Below are 13,878 nucleotides of genomic sequence, written 5' to 3' on the forward strand. Positions count from 1 at the left end.
CAGGGAAACACTGGTAACTAGCCTCACGTCCATGAAGGGACACTAGTTCAATACACTGAGCTGTATGACACTCTGTAATGTCACTCATATGCTTTAAAAAACATGAAGTAGATCTTTACATACAAAGATGGAAAGGGACTTGGTGGAATACCAGCATGCAAAATAAACTATTTCTATTGGCACAGGAAAACGTACCTGAAAACACACAAACAGATGGCAATCGTCATCTCTAGAGAAAGGACTAAAATTGTTGTGGTCAAGGAGGGGAAGCTTTAGTTTTACTCGAATTGGTAAAAATTTTAAAACAATAGTGTATTCAAGTTTTACTTGCATACAAAGAAATGAACAACAACAAGAAATAAAATGTATACCTCCCTTGGAAGCACAAAGCAGCCAAGCCAGTGATTTGACAGAAGGGAAATCAAGCCCAGGCAGAACACACCTACTTGAGATCACACAGCGAGTTAGTGAGAGGCAGATGTGGGACCCATCCCTGACGCCCAATCCAGTGCTCTTTCCGCTGCAGATGCTACAGCTGGTATCCAAAAGCAGCGGAGCCTTGTCCAAGCACCTCGTTTGCCATGCTCCCTACTCTTCTGCTAAAACCACAGTTCCAAAGGGGAGGTATTGGATTCTTGTGCCTATTTTGACTGGTGGCCCGGCGGGGGTGGAGTGTGAGAGGGTGGGGATTAATGAACCTTAAGATCCATGAGTGTCCTAGGGCCGCTGTAACAAATTACCACAAAGTTGGTGACTTAAAACAACAGAAATGTATTCTCTCACAGTTCTGGAAGCTAGAAGTCCAAAATCAAGGTATCCGCTGGGTTGGTTCCTTCTGGAGGTTCTGTGGGAGAATCTGGTCCAGGCCTCTCTCCTAGCTTCTGGTGGTACCCTGCTGTCCTTGGTGTTCCCTGGCTTGTAGATACACCACTCTACTCTCTGCTTCTGTCACCACATGGCTTTCTCCCTGGGCATCCATGTCCAAATTTCTCTCGTCTTATAAAGACACCAGTCATTGGATTAGGGTCCCCTGTAATCCAGTATGACCTCATCTTAACTGGATTATACCTGTGAAAACCTTATTTCAAATGTCACATTTATTGGTTCTGGATGTACATGAATTTTGCAGGGACTCTATTTAGCTCAGCATAGATACCTTTTCTGATGTCAGGGCTATTCCCTTAAGGAGGGGGCAGGGCTGCATGGGCAGGTGAGAGGTCTACAACGTTCATAGACTCTCAGTGAAAAAGAATTCCGCTGCTGGGGGGAAGGAATACGGGAAGTAGGTCAGGCTGTCCATCATTTATCTGGGGGAAGCACGGACGGGATGGATGTTTTATGTATTGTAAGGCGTTTGGCCTAGATGTTTTGGAAGATTCAGGTTAGACTATAAAGTGAGACAAGATGAATGATTTTTAAGGATTAAACTTCACCTGGCGAGAGAAGTACAATGGCTCGTCTTCAGGTAATAGACAGATTTAGATCAATTTATGCGAAAGATGGATGGATTTTCTCCCACTCCTTTGCTTCTCTCCGCCCATGGTGGGGTCATAAGAGCTCCCCCTGTCCTCACCTGACAGTCCTGCTCGCTGCCTGGCCCTTCCCCCGCAGGTTATCTGGGAAGGCTCACCATGCTCTGAGCATAGAGGACACAGAGAGGGCAAAGTGCAGGTCCTGGGGTGGAAACCCAAGTGCAGCCCAAGATGTCAGAGCCAGGACTCGGGCCAACTGTCAGACACTTCCTTTTATTGGGGCATCCCCTACATCTTCCAAGTTGATTTTTTGAACATGACCATTCATGAATGTTATACTGACACCTCTGAGACTGCCTTTTCCAGGCAGATTTCAGACTTTTGTTTACTAGCTGACCTGGGAATACTGAGATGTCAGGTGGCAGCTCTCCTACCAGGGGTGTCACCACCTTGACTTGCCTGCTTATCAGCAACTAACCTGAAGTTTCACCTTTTATGATTTTTTTTTTTTTTTACAACAAAAGACACCAGTGCTGACATGAAGCATGGACCCCAAACTCAACATCCAACGGAGGCTAAGATGAATCCTTAGGTGGCTAAGGGCATATCGGGTGCTCAGGGGGCCTACGCTAGCTGCCTGGGAATTCACCTACAAAGGGAAAGAACAGAATTAAAAATATGTACACGTGCAGTAAAGGTGTCACCAAAGGTTGTGTCCCCAAGGCAAGGGTGATGAGGAAATCTTTCTAATGGGTTTTAGGTCACAGTATACATACGTTCCTTTATAACGCAGAAATCTGGTTCAACCTCACAAGATTTCAGCATGCATGCATATGGAAGCCTGTGTTGGCTTTAGCTGGGATGATTTTGGCGGGTGAGGGTGGGTACTGTTTTCTGGGTTGGGCAAAAACCACTAGCTCAGAGGTCATATGCATCCAGCGTTCCCACAATGCTTGGTGCAGAGGGCTCAGGGCCCGGGAAAAGCAGCTTCCTTGCATACTCAGCAATCTGAGTTAAGAAGTCCGATTTGCCCTGTTCCTACTGAGCAGGTGCGGGGGCCCTGCCTCGCATACACCCCACTCCTCTAGCACGTGGTGCAGCCACACCCACTGCAAAACCCAGCCAAGATGCCGTCTCCCTCAGGAGGCCCTGCCTCATCCTCTCCGCTCCCCTCTGAACACAAAGCCATACTTTTCCGGGTTAGGATGAAACGCAAGGACAAGGAAGCTCATGAACCATGAGGGTAGGAGTGGGAAATGTAAACACTCAAGTGTCCGAACTGGTTAAATAAGCCACGGGATAGTGACAGCACGCTAGGTGGCCATGAAAAATCATGTTTCCATGGACTACTTAACATGAGGGAATGCCCCCCGTAAAATATTAAGTAACTGGACTATAACCACTTAAAATATATTCCCAATTTTATAAAAAATAGTCACCCTCATGTATATTATATAGTAGGACAAACAGTAGAAAGAATGACACTGAAACGTACACGGAGGTGATCTCATAATGGTGGGATTAAAAGCAATTTTTAAGTTTCTTCATACTTCTCCATATTTTAAAATTTTGTCTCAAATAGTATAATAATCAGAATAATTAGATTTCTTAAGTGGAATCCTAAATATTTGCTAGTCTTGGGGCGGCCGGTTAGCTCAGTTGGTTAGAGCGCGATGCTAGCAACACCAGCGTTGCCGGTTCAATCCCCACATGGGCCACTGTGAGCTGCGCCCTCCACAACCAGATTGAAACAACTACTTGACTTGGAGCAGATGGGTCCTGGAAAAATTCACTTAAGATAAATAAAAGTTTAAAAAACATATATATTTGCTAGCCTTAGACTTGCATCCCCTCCTCTATTCTTGCCAAAATGTCATCTGATCTCTGCTTGAACTCCTCCACAGATGGGGAACTCACTCCCCTTCTTCCTCATGAGAAGTAGAATGTGGTGACTGTTAGCGTCCCCTCACTGGCCACATTTCTGCCTCTGGAACAACAGAGAACAAGGCTGTTCCTCATGCCCCTTGACAATACTTCAGAGGTTCAAAGACGGTGGCCAGGCTCCAGGCTCCATCCTTCAACCCCAACAGCCTTCCAACGATGTTAATGTCCCCCTGGTTCCCACATTCCTGTTTGATTTCCTTGGGTATAATCCAGGCAGTGACATCCTTAAAGGATAACTATGTCTCCCTTATGATGTTACTCACATTCCTTATCAAGGGCATACCAACTGATAGTGTATCAGGGACTCTATTATATGCATTCTTTCATCTAACCTTTAGAATAACCCTATGACCCAGGAGCTAGTATCACACCTATCTTACAGATGAGGAAACTGAGGCATGGAGAAGCCAAGTCCTTCCACGTTCGCTTACTAGCTCTGTGATGGAGTCGGGACTGAAGCAGCACCTAGCCCAGAGCCTCATGTGCCAAGTTACCAGATGAATCTGTGAACCCATTTCTCAAACCCACGCCCTTAGTGTCTCTGGTTGTGTTTCAGAATTATTTACGCTCCTGCAGGCTCTTCATGCCACTCACTTCCGCATCTCTCCCTCTCTCTCACCTGGCCTACCACCTGGAAGTGATCGTAAAGGACTGACCCACTGAGAACCTGTTGCCTGAGGCCCAGCTTTGGGAGCAGAGCTGAGCCAGCTTCCCTGACACCCTGCTCAGGGCTGTGGAACTGTGGCCAGAGCTGAAGCCTGGGGAACTGGGGAGTGCAGACATTACACCAGGCACACACACAAGGGGTTGACCAGCAGGCCTGAGCTGCTCCTCCCACCACTGCCCAGAGGGGCTGGTAACCTGTAGGGGATGAGAGCCCCACATATTTCCATGTCACTCCTCCAGGCAAGTCCATGGAAAGCCTGTTTCCTTGACCCCTATTCTGTTTTGCCAGCCTTCTCCCAAGTCCTCCCAGGAAACATGGCCCCATCAGCAATGGCTTCTGCCAAGACAAGTTTAGGACCACACAATGCAGATGGTTCCTCAGTACCCACCCCCATTCTGCTAGGAATCCCCACTTGTTCATTCACTAGGGTTTCAACTTGTCCCAATAAAGCAGTGACTTAGCCTCTCGGTGGAGACTAGAACAGCTGGTCAGCCAAGGCTACCAGACACCGTCGACCATGGAACTCAGCAAACGCTCTGATCCTTGAACCTGGAGGGAGCTTGAGAAGTCCTAGGGGTCAAACCCCTGTCCCTAGCTAGGGTAGATCCCACGGAAAGCTCTGGCCTCATTCCTTGCTGCCTGCCACCTCCACTTTCCACAACGAGCCCCAATGTACTGAACTTTCACTGGATCAGCCCCTGCTCAGGCTGTTCTCTCAATCTTGACTGGGTAACTCCTACCAAATCTTCAGTCAAGGCATCCCCCCACCCAGTCCATAAAGCCCTCCTGTGTCTCCCAAGGCTGGATGAGCTACTCCTGTTGCACAGTGGCTAAGCCTTAGCCTGGCTCCTAGTTGGTTCTCATTCACTCACTCAAATGTTTACATAGCACCTGCTCTGTGCTCTACACCAGGCAGTGAGTGCGAGGTGGGGCGTTCCAAAAACCAGGCTCAGATGCACAGCTTTGCCACCAACTGACTCTAAACTCCTCCCTAAACCTCTGTCTCCTTACCTGTCAAGTGGGGAAGATGCTGCAGCTCAGCCTGGATTCCAGGGCTTTTGTGAGCTCAGCAGGATGTGAAAGTACTCTGTCAACTGCCACTCAGGTTGAGTCACTGTTGTTGTGGCCCCACCCCCTATAGTCTGAACTCATTTTTGCACATCCCATCCTTAGAGACACTTCTCCCCCAGGGGGCTGGTGGCCTGTTGGGCATGGGTTTGGGAGCTCCGGGGTTGGCACCTGTATGAAAAATTGGGTATAAACATGAAACAGGCATGAACTTTAAACAAAATTGAATTACAAGTCCTGCCACTGAGGGGCAGGGCTCTGGCATTGCTGGGGCAGGGAAGACATGCCAGCCTGCTCTGAAGCAACAGGGTGAAGGCTTTTATGCCAAAGGGCTTTGGAATCATAAAAAGGCCACCAGAAGTACAGGGTAGGGGTGGAGACAAAGAACACTGGACCAGGGGACTGCATACCGGGGTTCTGCTCTAAGTTGCTCTGTGATATCACTCAAGACCCTTTACTGCTCCAGGCTTTACCCTCCATTAGTACTCTGGGTGCTTCATCGCAGGTGGTACCCAAGGCCCTTGCCCACTCCGATAGTCTGTGCCGACTTTACTTGCCCTTCAGTTTGGGGTGGAGGTCCAGTTCAGGCTGTGCCAGGGACAGAGAGGGACAGCTGGTAAGGTTCTTAGAAGGGCCAGCAGGCACCGGAATCCATGCTCACCATGGTTTCCTCTCCACCTGTGCAATGTCAGGCCTAGCACAGGGCCCTGCCTTCTCCAGGCTCCTCCCACCATTGCGTGATGTACTTCACCGTTGGCCCACTTTGCAGGCTGCAAGGTTGACCCAGGTGCAGAGAACACAGACTCCCAGACTGTTAGAAATCGTCCTGCTCACCCCACTCCCTCTCTAGATCTAGGGAGAAACTGAGGCCCAGAGAGTGGTTGAGGGCTTGTTTGGGATCACACAGCATGTCTGTGGCAGAGCCAGGATCTAAGCCCAGGATTGATGTCCACCTATCACCAGCTTTGTTACAAGTCTCAAGCCAGGCTCAGGTTTATCTGTTTGTCTGCCCATCACCCCGTCTGCCAGTCCTCTGCTTCCGCTGATGGAGGCAAGCCTCAGTTTCCCTTTTGGAGCCAGGGAAGACATGAGGGTTTCTGGGTCAGAGCTTGGTGAGGTTTTCTTAACTGGGAGTAAGGGAGGAGCAAGGAAAGCGCAGGAGACGCATTGTACTTGGGACCAAAACTCATCTTCCTGGGTGAAGTACAGGACAGGGAACGGGATCATCCAGGTTGGGGACAGGACTGAATACCCAATAGTCAGAAAAGCTTGTGCTTGGGCACGAGCAACGCAAGGGCAGAGAGAGACTCCAGTCCAATGAAACTATTCTCACAGTTCGAGCCAGGGAACTGACTATCAAGTTTATGGAAGCACCTATTCCCACCTGGCTGGAGGGCAGGCAATAGCAGGAAAAAGGGCCAGGATTTGAGGGTCCTCCCTTCCGCGGCTCTGTGCCTCAGGAGGTTGTCCTTCTTGGCTTGTCAGACCCCAAGGGGCAGCTGGTCCCACTGCAAGAAACCCGAGTAGTGTCTCCTGGGCCCTAACCCAGCTCGGAGGCCCCTTGCGGGAGGGACAGGAAAGGAGGAAGGGCAGCAGGCTGTAGCTCTCTCCTCCCTCTTCAGCCCCTCCCAGCTCCCCGAGAACAGCCCACATGCACCTACTCTGGAGACAGCGCTTCTCAAACTTTAAAGCTTATTGTAATCACCTGAGCATCTTAGTATTAAAAGACAGGTTCTGTTTCAGCAGGTCTGGGGCAAAGCCTGAGATTCTGTATTTCTAACAGGTCCCACGTGACGCGGATGCTGTGAATCCTTGGACCACTCTGCGAGTAGCGGGCCCTAGAGATGATCGTCCTTTGAATGGTGGGAAAGCCGAAGGGCCAGAGAGGTCAAGTCACTCGTCCATGGCCACACAGCGAGCAGCCCCAGACTGAAGGAAAAGGGCACCTGCCACTGGCAGTAGAGCTTTCCCCACTCTGGCAGCCGGAATTAGCTGCCCTTCCTGGGCCCAGGGGCTGTGTTTGTAAACTCCGCTGCCCCGCGCGGCTCATCCCGGGGCTAGGGAAAGAGCTCCGCCCGGCCGAGCCTTCCCCACCTCCCTCGGTGCCGGCCTCCCGCAGTTCTCCTCCTGGCATGCCCCGGCCGACCAGAGGGAGCCCGCGGTGCCGAGGGTGCCCTGCGGCGGAGCGGTTCCACACTTCCCTCCCCTCCCTAGGCAAACTTCTCCGCCAGCGCCCTTTACCTTTTTGGGGGGTTTGCAGCAGCTCAGTGTGCTGTGTCCGCAGCCCATCCTCCTCCGGGGGCTCCCGGACTTCTCCTCCCAACTCCGGGGCCCCCAGAGGACCCTGCCGTCGGGGCCCCGCTGCCCTCTCCGCGCCCGCCTGCCAGGGCTGCCGGCGAGACCCTGAAACTGAACCTGAAAGCGCAGACTTGAGCTGGAGCCCGGCGTCCGCGCGCCGTAAACACCCTAAGAGCAGGGCCTCAGCGAAGCCCGTTGGGTGCTGCCGCTCGAGGCAGGTGACCAGAATCTTTGTAAGTGATAGGAAACTCTGGCTAGGGCGGAAAAGATCCCGATGAGCAATGGATGCTTTTCCGGGCCCTCAGCAGAGCGAAAGCCAGGAAGAAGAAATTAAAACAGTTTTTAAAAAATTAAACACAACAGCTGCCATTTATTGAGGGCTGCTTCTGTCCCAGCTACTTTACACAGATTACTTCTGTTTCTTTCCATCTCCTTGCAACAGAGGTGTTATTGCCTCTGTTTTACAGGTGAGAAAAATGAGGCTCAGAGATGTGAGGTGACTTGCCTAAGCTCACATAGCTAGAAGGTACCAGAGTCCAGATAAAATCCAGTTTTAACTCCAGAATCTAAGCTTTAAAACACTTCTTTACAAATACGTAATAACACTAAGTTTAACTACAATGCATCCTTACTTCTGGGTCAATAGCTCTTTCCCACTCACAAGTATCTGTGCTATTCCACTCTATCCATCTTGGAAAGGTGTTATCCATCACAACAAACTAATGTGACAGATGCAGTGGGAATAAGGGACATAAAAAATGTCAGTGCCTGGGAAAAAGAACTTTTATCTACCCTCACTTTGCTACTAGGGGAAGTTTCTAGCAGTGGCAATGCAGGAAAAAGACAGCTAACTTTGATCATCAGTGTGCGTGCGTGCCTGTGAGTATATTAGGAAATGACTTATGCAAGGCCCAGAGACACTTGGAAAGGTGTGTTGATAAAAAGGACTTCCAGTCATGAATGGGGAAAGAATATGAGACCACAAAAGAACTTCCACAGAATGTAAGACCAATTGAACAAGTTCTAAAACAGGAAACTGAGGACACAGGTGATATTAGGATCTTGGAAGGAAGAATAAAATAGGACGGTGGGTCACAAAGTACGGTCCCAAACCAGCAGCAACAGCAACACCAGAGAACTGTGTTAGAAATACAAATTCTCAGGGCGGCCGGTTAGCTCAGTTTCTTAGAGCACGGTGCTCTTAACAACAAGGTTGCCTGTTCGATCCCCACATGGGTCACCGTGAGCTGCGCCCTTCTCAACTAGATTGAAACAACTACTTGACTTGGAGCTGATGGGTCCTGGAAAAACACACTTAAGATAAATAAAAGTTAAAAAAAAAAAGAACAAAGAAATACAAATTCAATTCTCAGACCCCACCCAGGCCTACAGATCCTACACTGTGGGACTGGGGCTCAGGAATTGATAGCGTCACAATCTGACCCATTGGTAAAGTTTGAGAACCACTGCTGTAGGACGGACTAAACAGATGATGGGGAAAGAGTGTCTACTTAAATTAACAATGTTTATTGAAAGAGCGCTTGTGCTTTAATAAAAACTGAAACAAACAAACAAGCAAAAAAATAAATCTAAACATCCAAGAAAAGAAGCTTGATTAAATAAATTATGAGCTATCCATAAAAATCGAATGTCATATAACCAGTAAAAGAGGATGAATGTTTTAAATGTTATAAAATGTAACAAAGTTGTTCTTGTGAAAAATATATTAATAGTGATTACCTCTGGATGGGTGAGATTTTGGATTTTTAAAAATTATTCTTCATTGTCTTATATTAAAAGTGAGTATATACTTATTACTATCATAATAAGAAAATTACTATTGTAATAAGATAAAAAATGTAATGTTTTTAAACCCTTATTTGAGACTAAGATTAGTTTTTGTACCATCAAGTCTTGGGCAAGTATGTGAAGTCCCAAAGAAATAAGGACTATGAATTAACTAAGTAGAAAATCCACAAAAATGGCCAAAATGTGCAAGGAAATCATAACCAGGAATGCCCTGTATGATCCTCAACCAATTGTTTCCCCGTTTAGAGACTTTCATATCTGAACATTGAAGCTGAACTTTCTAAAACTGATCTCAATTTGTAATGTCAACAGTTGAAATCAGTAACCTGGGCTGGTGGGTGGGAATTAGGAAGGCTTGTTCCTGGAGCCTCTGTTTTCAAGAGGTCTTGCCTCCAGGTTCTTTGAGCTTCATGGGAGGCCAGGCTCAGATTTCCCACTTTCATGCAACTTGGCTTTTTCATTATGTGCTTTGAAGTTCCTGCCGGAGAAAAAACTCTGAAGAGTTTTTGTTTTGTTTTTTGCTTTAGTAACTTGAATACATTGCTAATGAGATTTTTGGTGGTTGATGTACCAGTCAGGTTAGGTCAGGTTTTGCTGCAGCAATGAAAAAGCATACAAATCTCAGTGACTTAACACAAACGAAGCTAGGTTTTGCTCACACTACATGTCCAGCATGGGGTGAGGTGGGGTGGGGGCAGCAGTTTCTGCTTGACGGGGACATTCTATACCATCCTATGATGCAGCCATCTCAATGCCATGGCTCCAGGGTTTGCCAGGGCAAGAGAGGAGAATGTACCAAGAATGGTGCATGGACTCTTAAATGCTTCCACTCAGAAGTGACACCCATTAAGTCCACCCAAGCATTTCATTGGCCAAAGTAAGTCACATGGTCATGCCCAACTTCAAGGTATTGGGGAAGAGTAATGTGTGTCCAGAAGGAGAGGAGAACCTGAAATACTATTGAACAGCAGTAAAGTCTACCCATAGTTAGATATCAGAAGCAGGTACTATCATGTGCCCATTTCTTGGGCAAGGTCGGTGACTAACTCATCCTAGTTTACTCAGGATTTCCCCACTTTTAGCACCAACTAGCCTATGTCTCAGGAAACTCTCAGGTCCTAGGCACACAGGGATGTTTGGTCACTCTATGGACAAGATGTAGTGAAGGTACAAGAGAAGAAGACTAAGTTCTTGTCCTTGAATTAGTTACAATCTGTTTCTTTGTGTGTGTTTTTTTTACATTAGACCGATGCCTAGGAAAAGATGGGAAACAATGCAAAACAGGTTCTATAGCTAATGTCAAGTTGTATACCTCATGTGGAAATTATTAGCATTAAAAGGAGATCAGAGACTATGGTGGATGAGGACAGGGAAAGAGGACTTCCTGCAGGAATATTAAAGCCAAAGGACGTTCATGCCAAAGGGAATCCTAGAAACTCAGGTTAGGATGGGATCTGATGTTTTACTTCCGTTGCTTGCAACTCATGTCTCTTTTATAATTTTCCTTCTAGGTGTTTGTGCAGCCTATGTTTCAATACTTCCAGGGATGGTGAAATCACTACCTATCTTGCTATATCTAGGGGGAAGAGGAGAAGCAGGGAGGAGTAATTACAAGTTGGAGGAACAGCAAGAGTCAAGCCAGGGTTGAGTGTGGAGGTTGGGGAGACGGGGAATGAGGAATTAGTGTTGGTATCTAGATTGTGTATAAAGGGATAAAAGTTGAGGGCGGGGTGGGCTCACTGGGAAAAGATTGGAAAGAACAATACAGGCATTATCCTGAGCCTCTTTCATTAGAAAAGTACAATATACCCATATCTTAAAACTTTTGCGTAGAATTTCAGGCCGTTCAGGGCCCCCTTACAGCCCAGGCAGTGGGGCTGTGCGTGGATCCCAGGTTAGGAAACTCGCGGCTCAGTGGCTGCTAAACACCTTTCTAGCCCCAAAGCTTTTTCTATTTAGATTCTTCTGATTGAGCCCAACTGTTCCCTAAATATATGTTGCCTGCCCAGAGTGACTTTCTTCGCCATCCATCCCTGAGGGCTCTAATTCTACCTGTACATCAAGCAGCAGCTCAGATGCCCTCCTTCCAAAAGCCTCACAGCACCTGCTCTACAGTTCTCTTAGCACAGCTGGCAGTTTTCTTCTGAGTTACACTTGTTTGTGTGCTCTGTGTGTCCTCCCTAATGGGCTAAAGGTTACACAGTTCTGTCTCCTCCCTCCTCGCCCCACCCAGGACTTAGTAGATTGTGGCAAAGACTTCAGTCACCTTACTCAACTTTCATTCTTGCCTTTTCCTTGGTTACAGAATCCTGGTATTTTCTGGGACAGCAATGTGCTGAGCTAACAGGCAACTTATCTCAGCTTTCCTGGCATCTAGGGATGGCCAGCGATCGATCGTAAGGGGAAATTACTGGTTGGAGCTTCCAGGAAAACTATAGGGGAATGACTCAGCTGGGAGCAGGGACTCCCCTTTCCTTGTCCCCTCCCCCTCCTTTTCCTGCCTGGAATACAGACATGATGGCTGAATTCCAGCAGCCATTTTGTTACGCTGAGCAAAGAGATGGGAGTTGTCTCATCTCTGATGAATGTATGGAGCCCGACCCCCCAGCCTTGATCAGCTACTTCCTAACTTTTTCATGTGATAGAATAAACAACAAATTTGTTTAAGTGATTGCCATTGAGATTCTGTCACTACTAGCAGAATGCAATTTCTAACCAATACCTGGTCATTAGTTAAGGTTGTTATATTAAATTTAATTAGAATAGTTTGTCTCTCAGGGATACTGTGTGTACCCCAGTATCAGTTCTGGAGGTGAGAAATGAGGTTCTGCTGAGAAAGATACCTTGGATTTGCAAGACTCTTGATGGAAATGTTGCTTTGACAGCTTCCTCTTAGGATATAAACAAGAAAAGGAAATGAGAGGGAACCTAAAATTATTGAGTCCTTATATGTTCAGTGGAGTATTGCTCAAGGAGTGGGCAGACTCATTTGCTTCAGAATCATCTGGGCATTGTTGGTTAAAATGCAGTTTTCCTGGAGCCCTCTCTCCTTTGCAATGTATTGAATCAGGACCTGGAGGACTGAGTCAGGAATTTTCACACTAAAAGTTGAGCCTTATTGCTCTAGTGGTTGTGGTGGGTCATCTCACCAGGGAATCGAATTGCTACATTAATTGTACTGAATTGTGTTGAACTGAATTAATTGGGAGGTCCTTGGAACTTTCTTTACCAACAAGTGTTGATTTCTGTGAATTATCAGTGGTTGGTGCTGTCTCTGATCAGATGAGATCCTCCAGGAGCTTATATGATAAGGCCGAGGAGGAGGGGCACAGAATCTCACCCAGCGGTTTTCTCTAGGGAAAATTGCACATCACCTTTTTAGGTGGGCTCTAGGGCCTGGGGGCTACTAGTAATGAGCGAGAGTGGATATTTCTTTACAGTACTGGTTCTTAGAATGTGGTCCAGGGGTCAGCAGCACCAGTGTTTCTTGGGAAATTATTACAAATGCAAATTCTTGGGCCCTACCCCACACCCGCTGCATCAGAAACTGCTGGCTGTAGGGCCCAGGAATCAGTGTTTTATGAGTCCTCCAGGTAAGTCTGATGTGTGCTTATGTTTGAGTTGTTACAACCTTTCTGTCCTCCTCATGTCTGACAGCCATTTTTTTAATGGGCACAGAGATGAAGGATAGAGTGGGGTCTAAGGGCTCAGTGAATCTACAGGTGAGCCCCATTCGACATGTCCTCAGCTGGGCTGGGTGTCTGGTGTCTCGGCCACCCCTACCTGCGTCCTCCATGTGAAACACAGGGGACCGTTCCCCAGGCTCTGAGCCAGGCCCTGAGCCCTCTCACATCTAAGGACTAAGGGTGACTTTCTGGGTACAGTCCTCCGACGAGCAGCGTGTTGATTTAAATGTAATCAAATGAGCAGGACTCCAACAGCCGCTGAGGGCTTCCCAGGCTCAGATCAGAGATGGATATTCACTTGCCTAGCTGTACCTAAGTCAGTCATCTACTTGTCCCTTCCGACAGGCTGTCCCCTCCTGTCCCTTATCAGAGAACCATGTTTGCACCGTCTGCATGTTCCCACCTGACATCACGTTCTCAATTCCATTCAGTTCCAAACATATGTACTGTATATCCTTGCTCAGTTTGCAGCAGCTCACCTCATTCTTTGATTTGAGAAATGAATATTTTTCCATCTGTGTCACCTGCTATTGAATCACAATGCAAGCAACCCTTTTGCACCAGATAGCTGCCCTAACCCCTCCCTTCTGAAAAACCCACTGTTTCCCAGCCCTGAGGTCACCTTCTTCGGTCCACCCCACGCGAGCATCTTACCCACAGGAAACTGAAATGAGAGTCAGAAGGTGAGGACAGGGACTATTTTTTCCAAGACAAAAATTGGAAAAAATACTTTGGCAGAGAAATTTGTGACATTTATATTTTCTTTATTGACTTGACTTTATTCATTCATTTACTCTTTGCCAACATATTGGAATCCTGGGGCATCTAAATAGTTTACGGGGACACGGAGGTAGAATATTTGTCGATGGGAGTGGCCCAGAATATATGAGAGGTACGGCCGAGGTCCAAGGCTTAACACCTGAATGTCTACAGG

At 47.4% G+C, this 13,878-nt stretch overlaps 1 protein-coding gene across 1 annotated transcript in view; it reads right to left on the reverse strand.

The window, feature by feature from the left end:
* The window catches only part of CCDC69 (coiled-coil domain containing 69), a 32,451-nt gene extending 24,866 nt beyond the window's left edge, over positions 1-7,585 (reverse strand). The window contains exon 1 of the mRNA XM_074313805.2: positions 7,393-7,585. Within this exon, the coding sequence (XP_074169906.2) occupies positions 7,393-7,440 (48 nt within the window). The 5' untranslated portion in view covers positions 7,441-7,585. The remainder of the gene's footprint in view (positions 1-7,392) is intronic.
* Between the last annotated feature and the right edge of the window lie 6,293 nt (positions 7,586-13,878).

Source organism: Rhinolophus sinicus, chromosome 5 (genome assembly GCF_057876585.1).
Source record: "Rhinolophus sinicus isolate RSI-liver-muscle chromosome 5, RSI-T2T, whole genome shotgun sequence".
NCBI classification, from domain to species: Eukaryota; Metazoa; Chordata; class Mammalia; order Chiroptera; family Rhinolophidae; genus Rhinolophus; species Rhinolophus sinicus.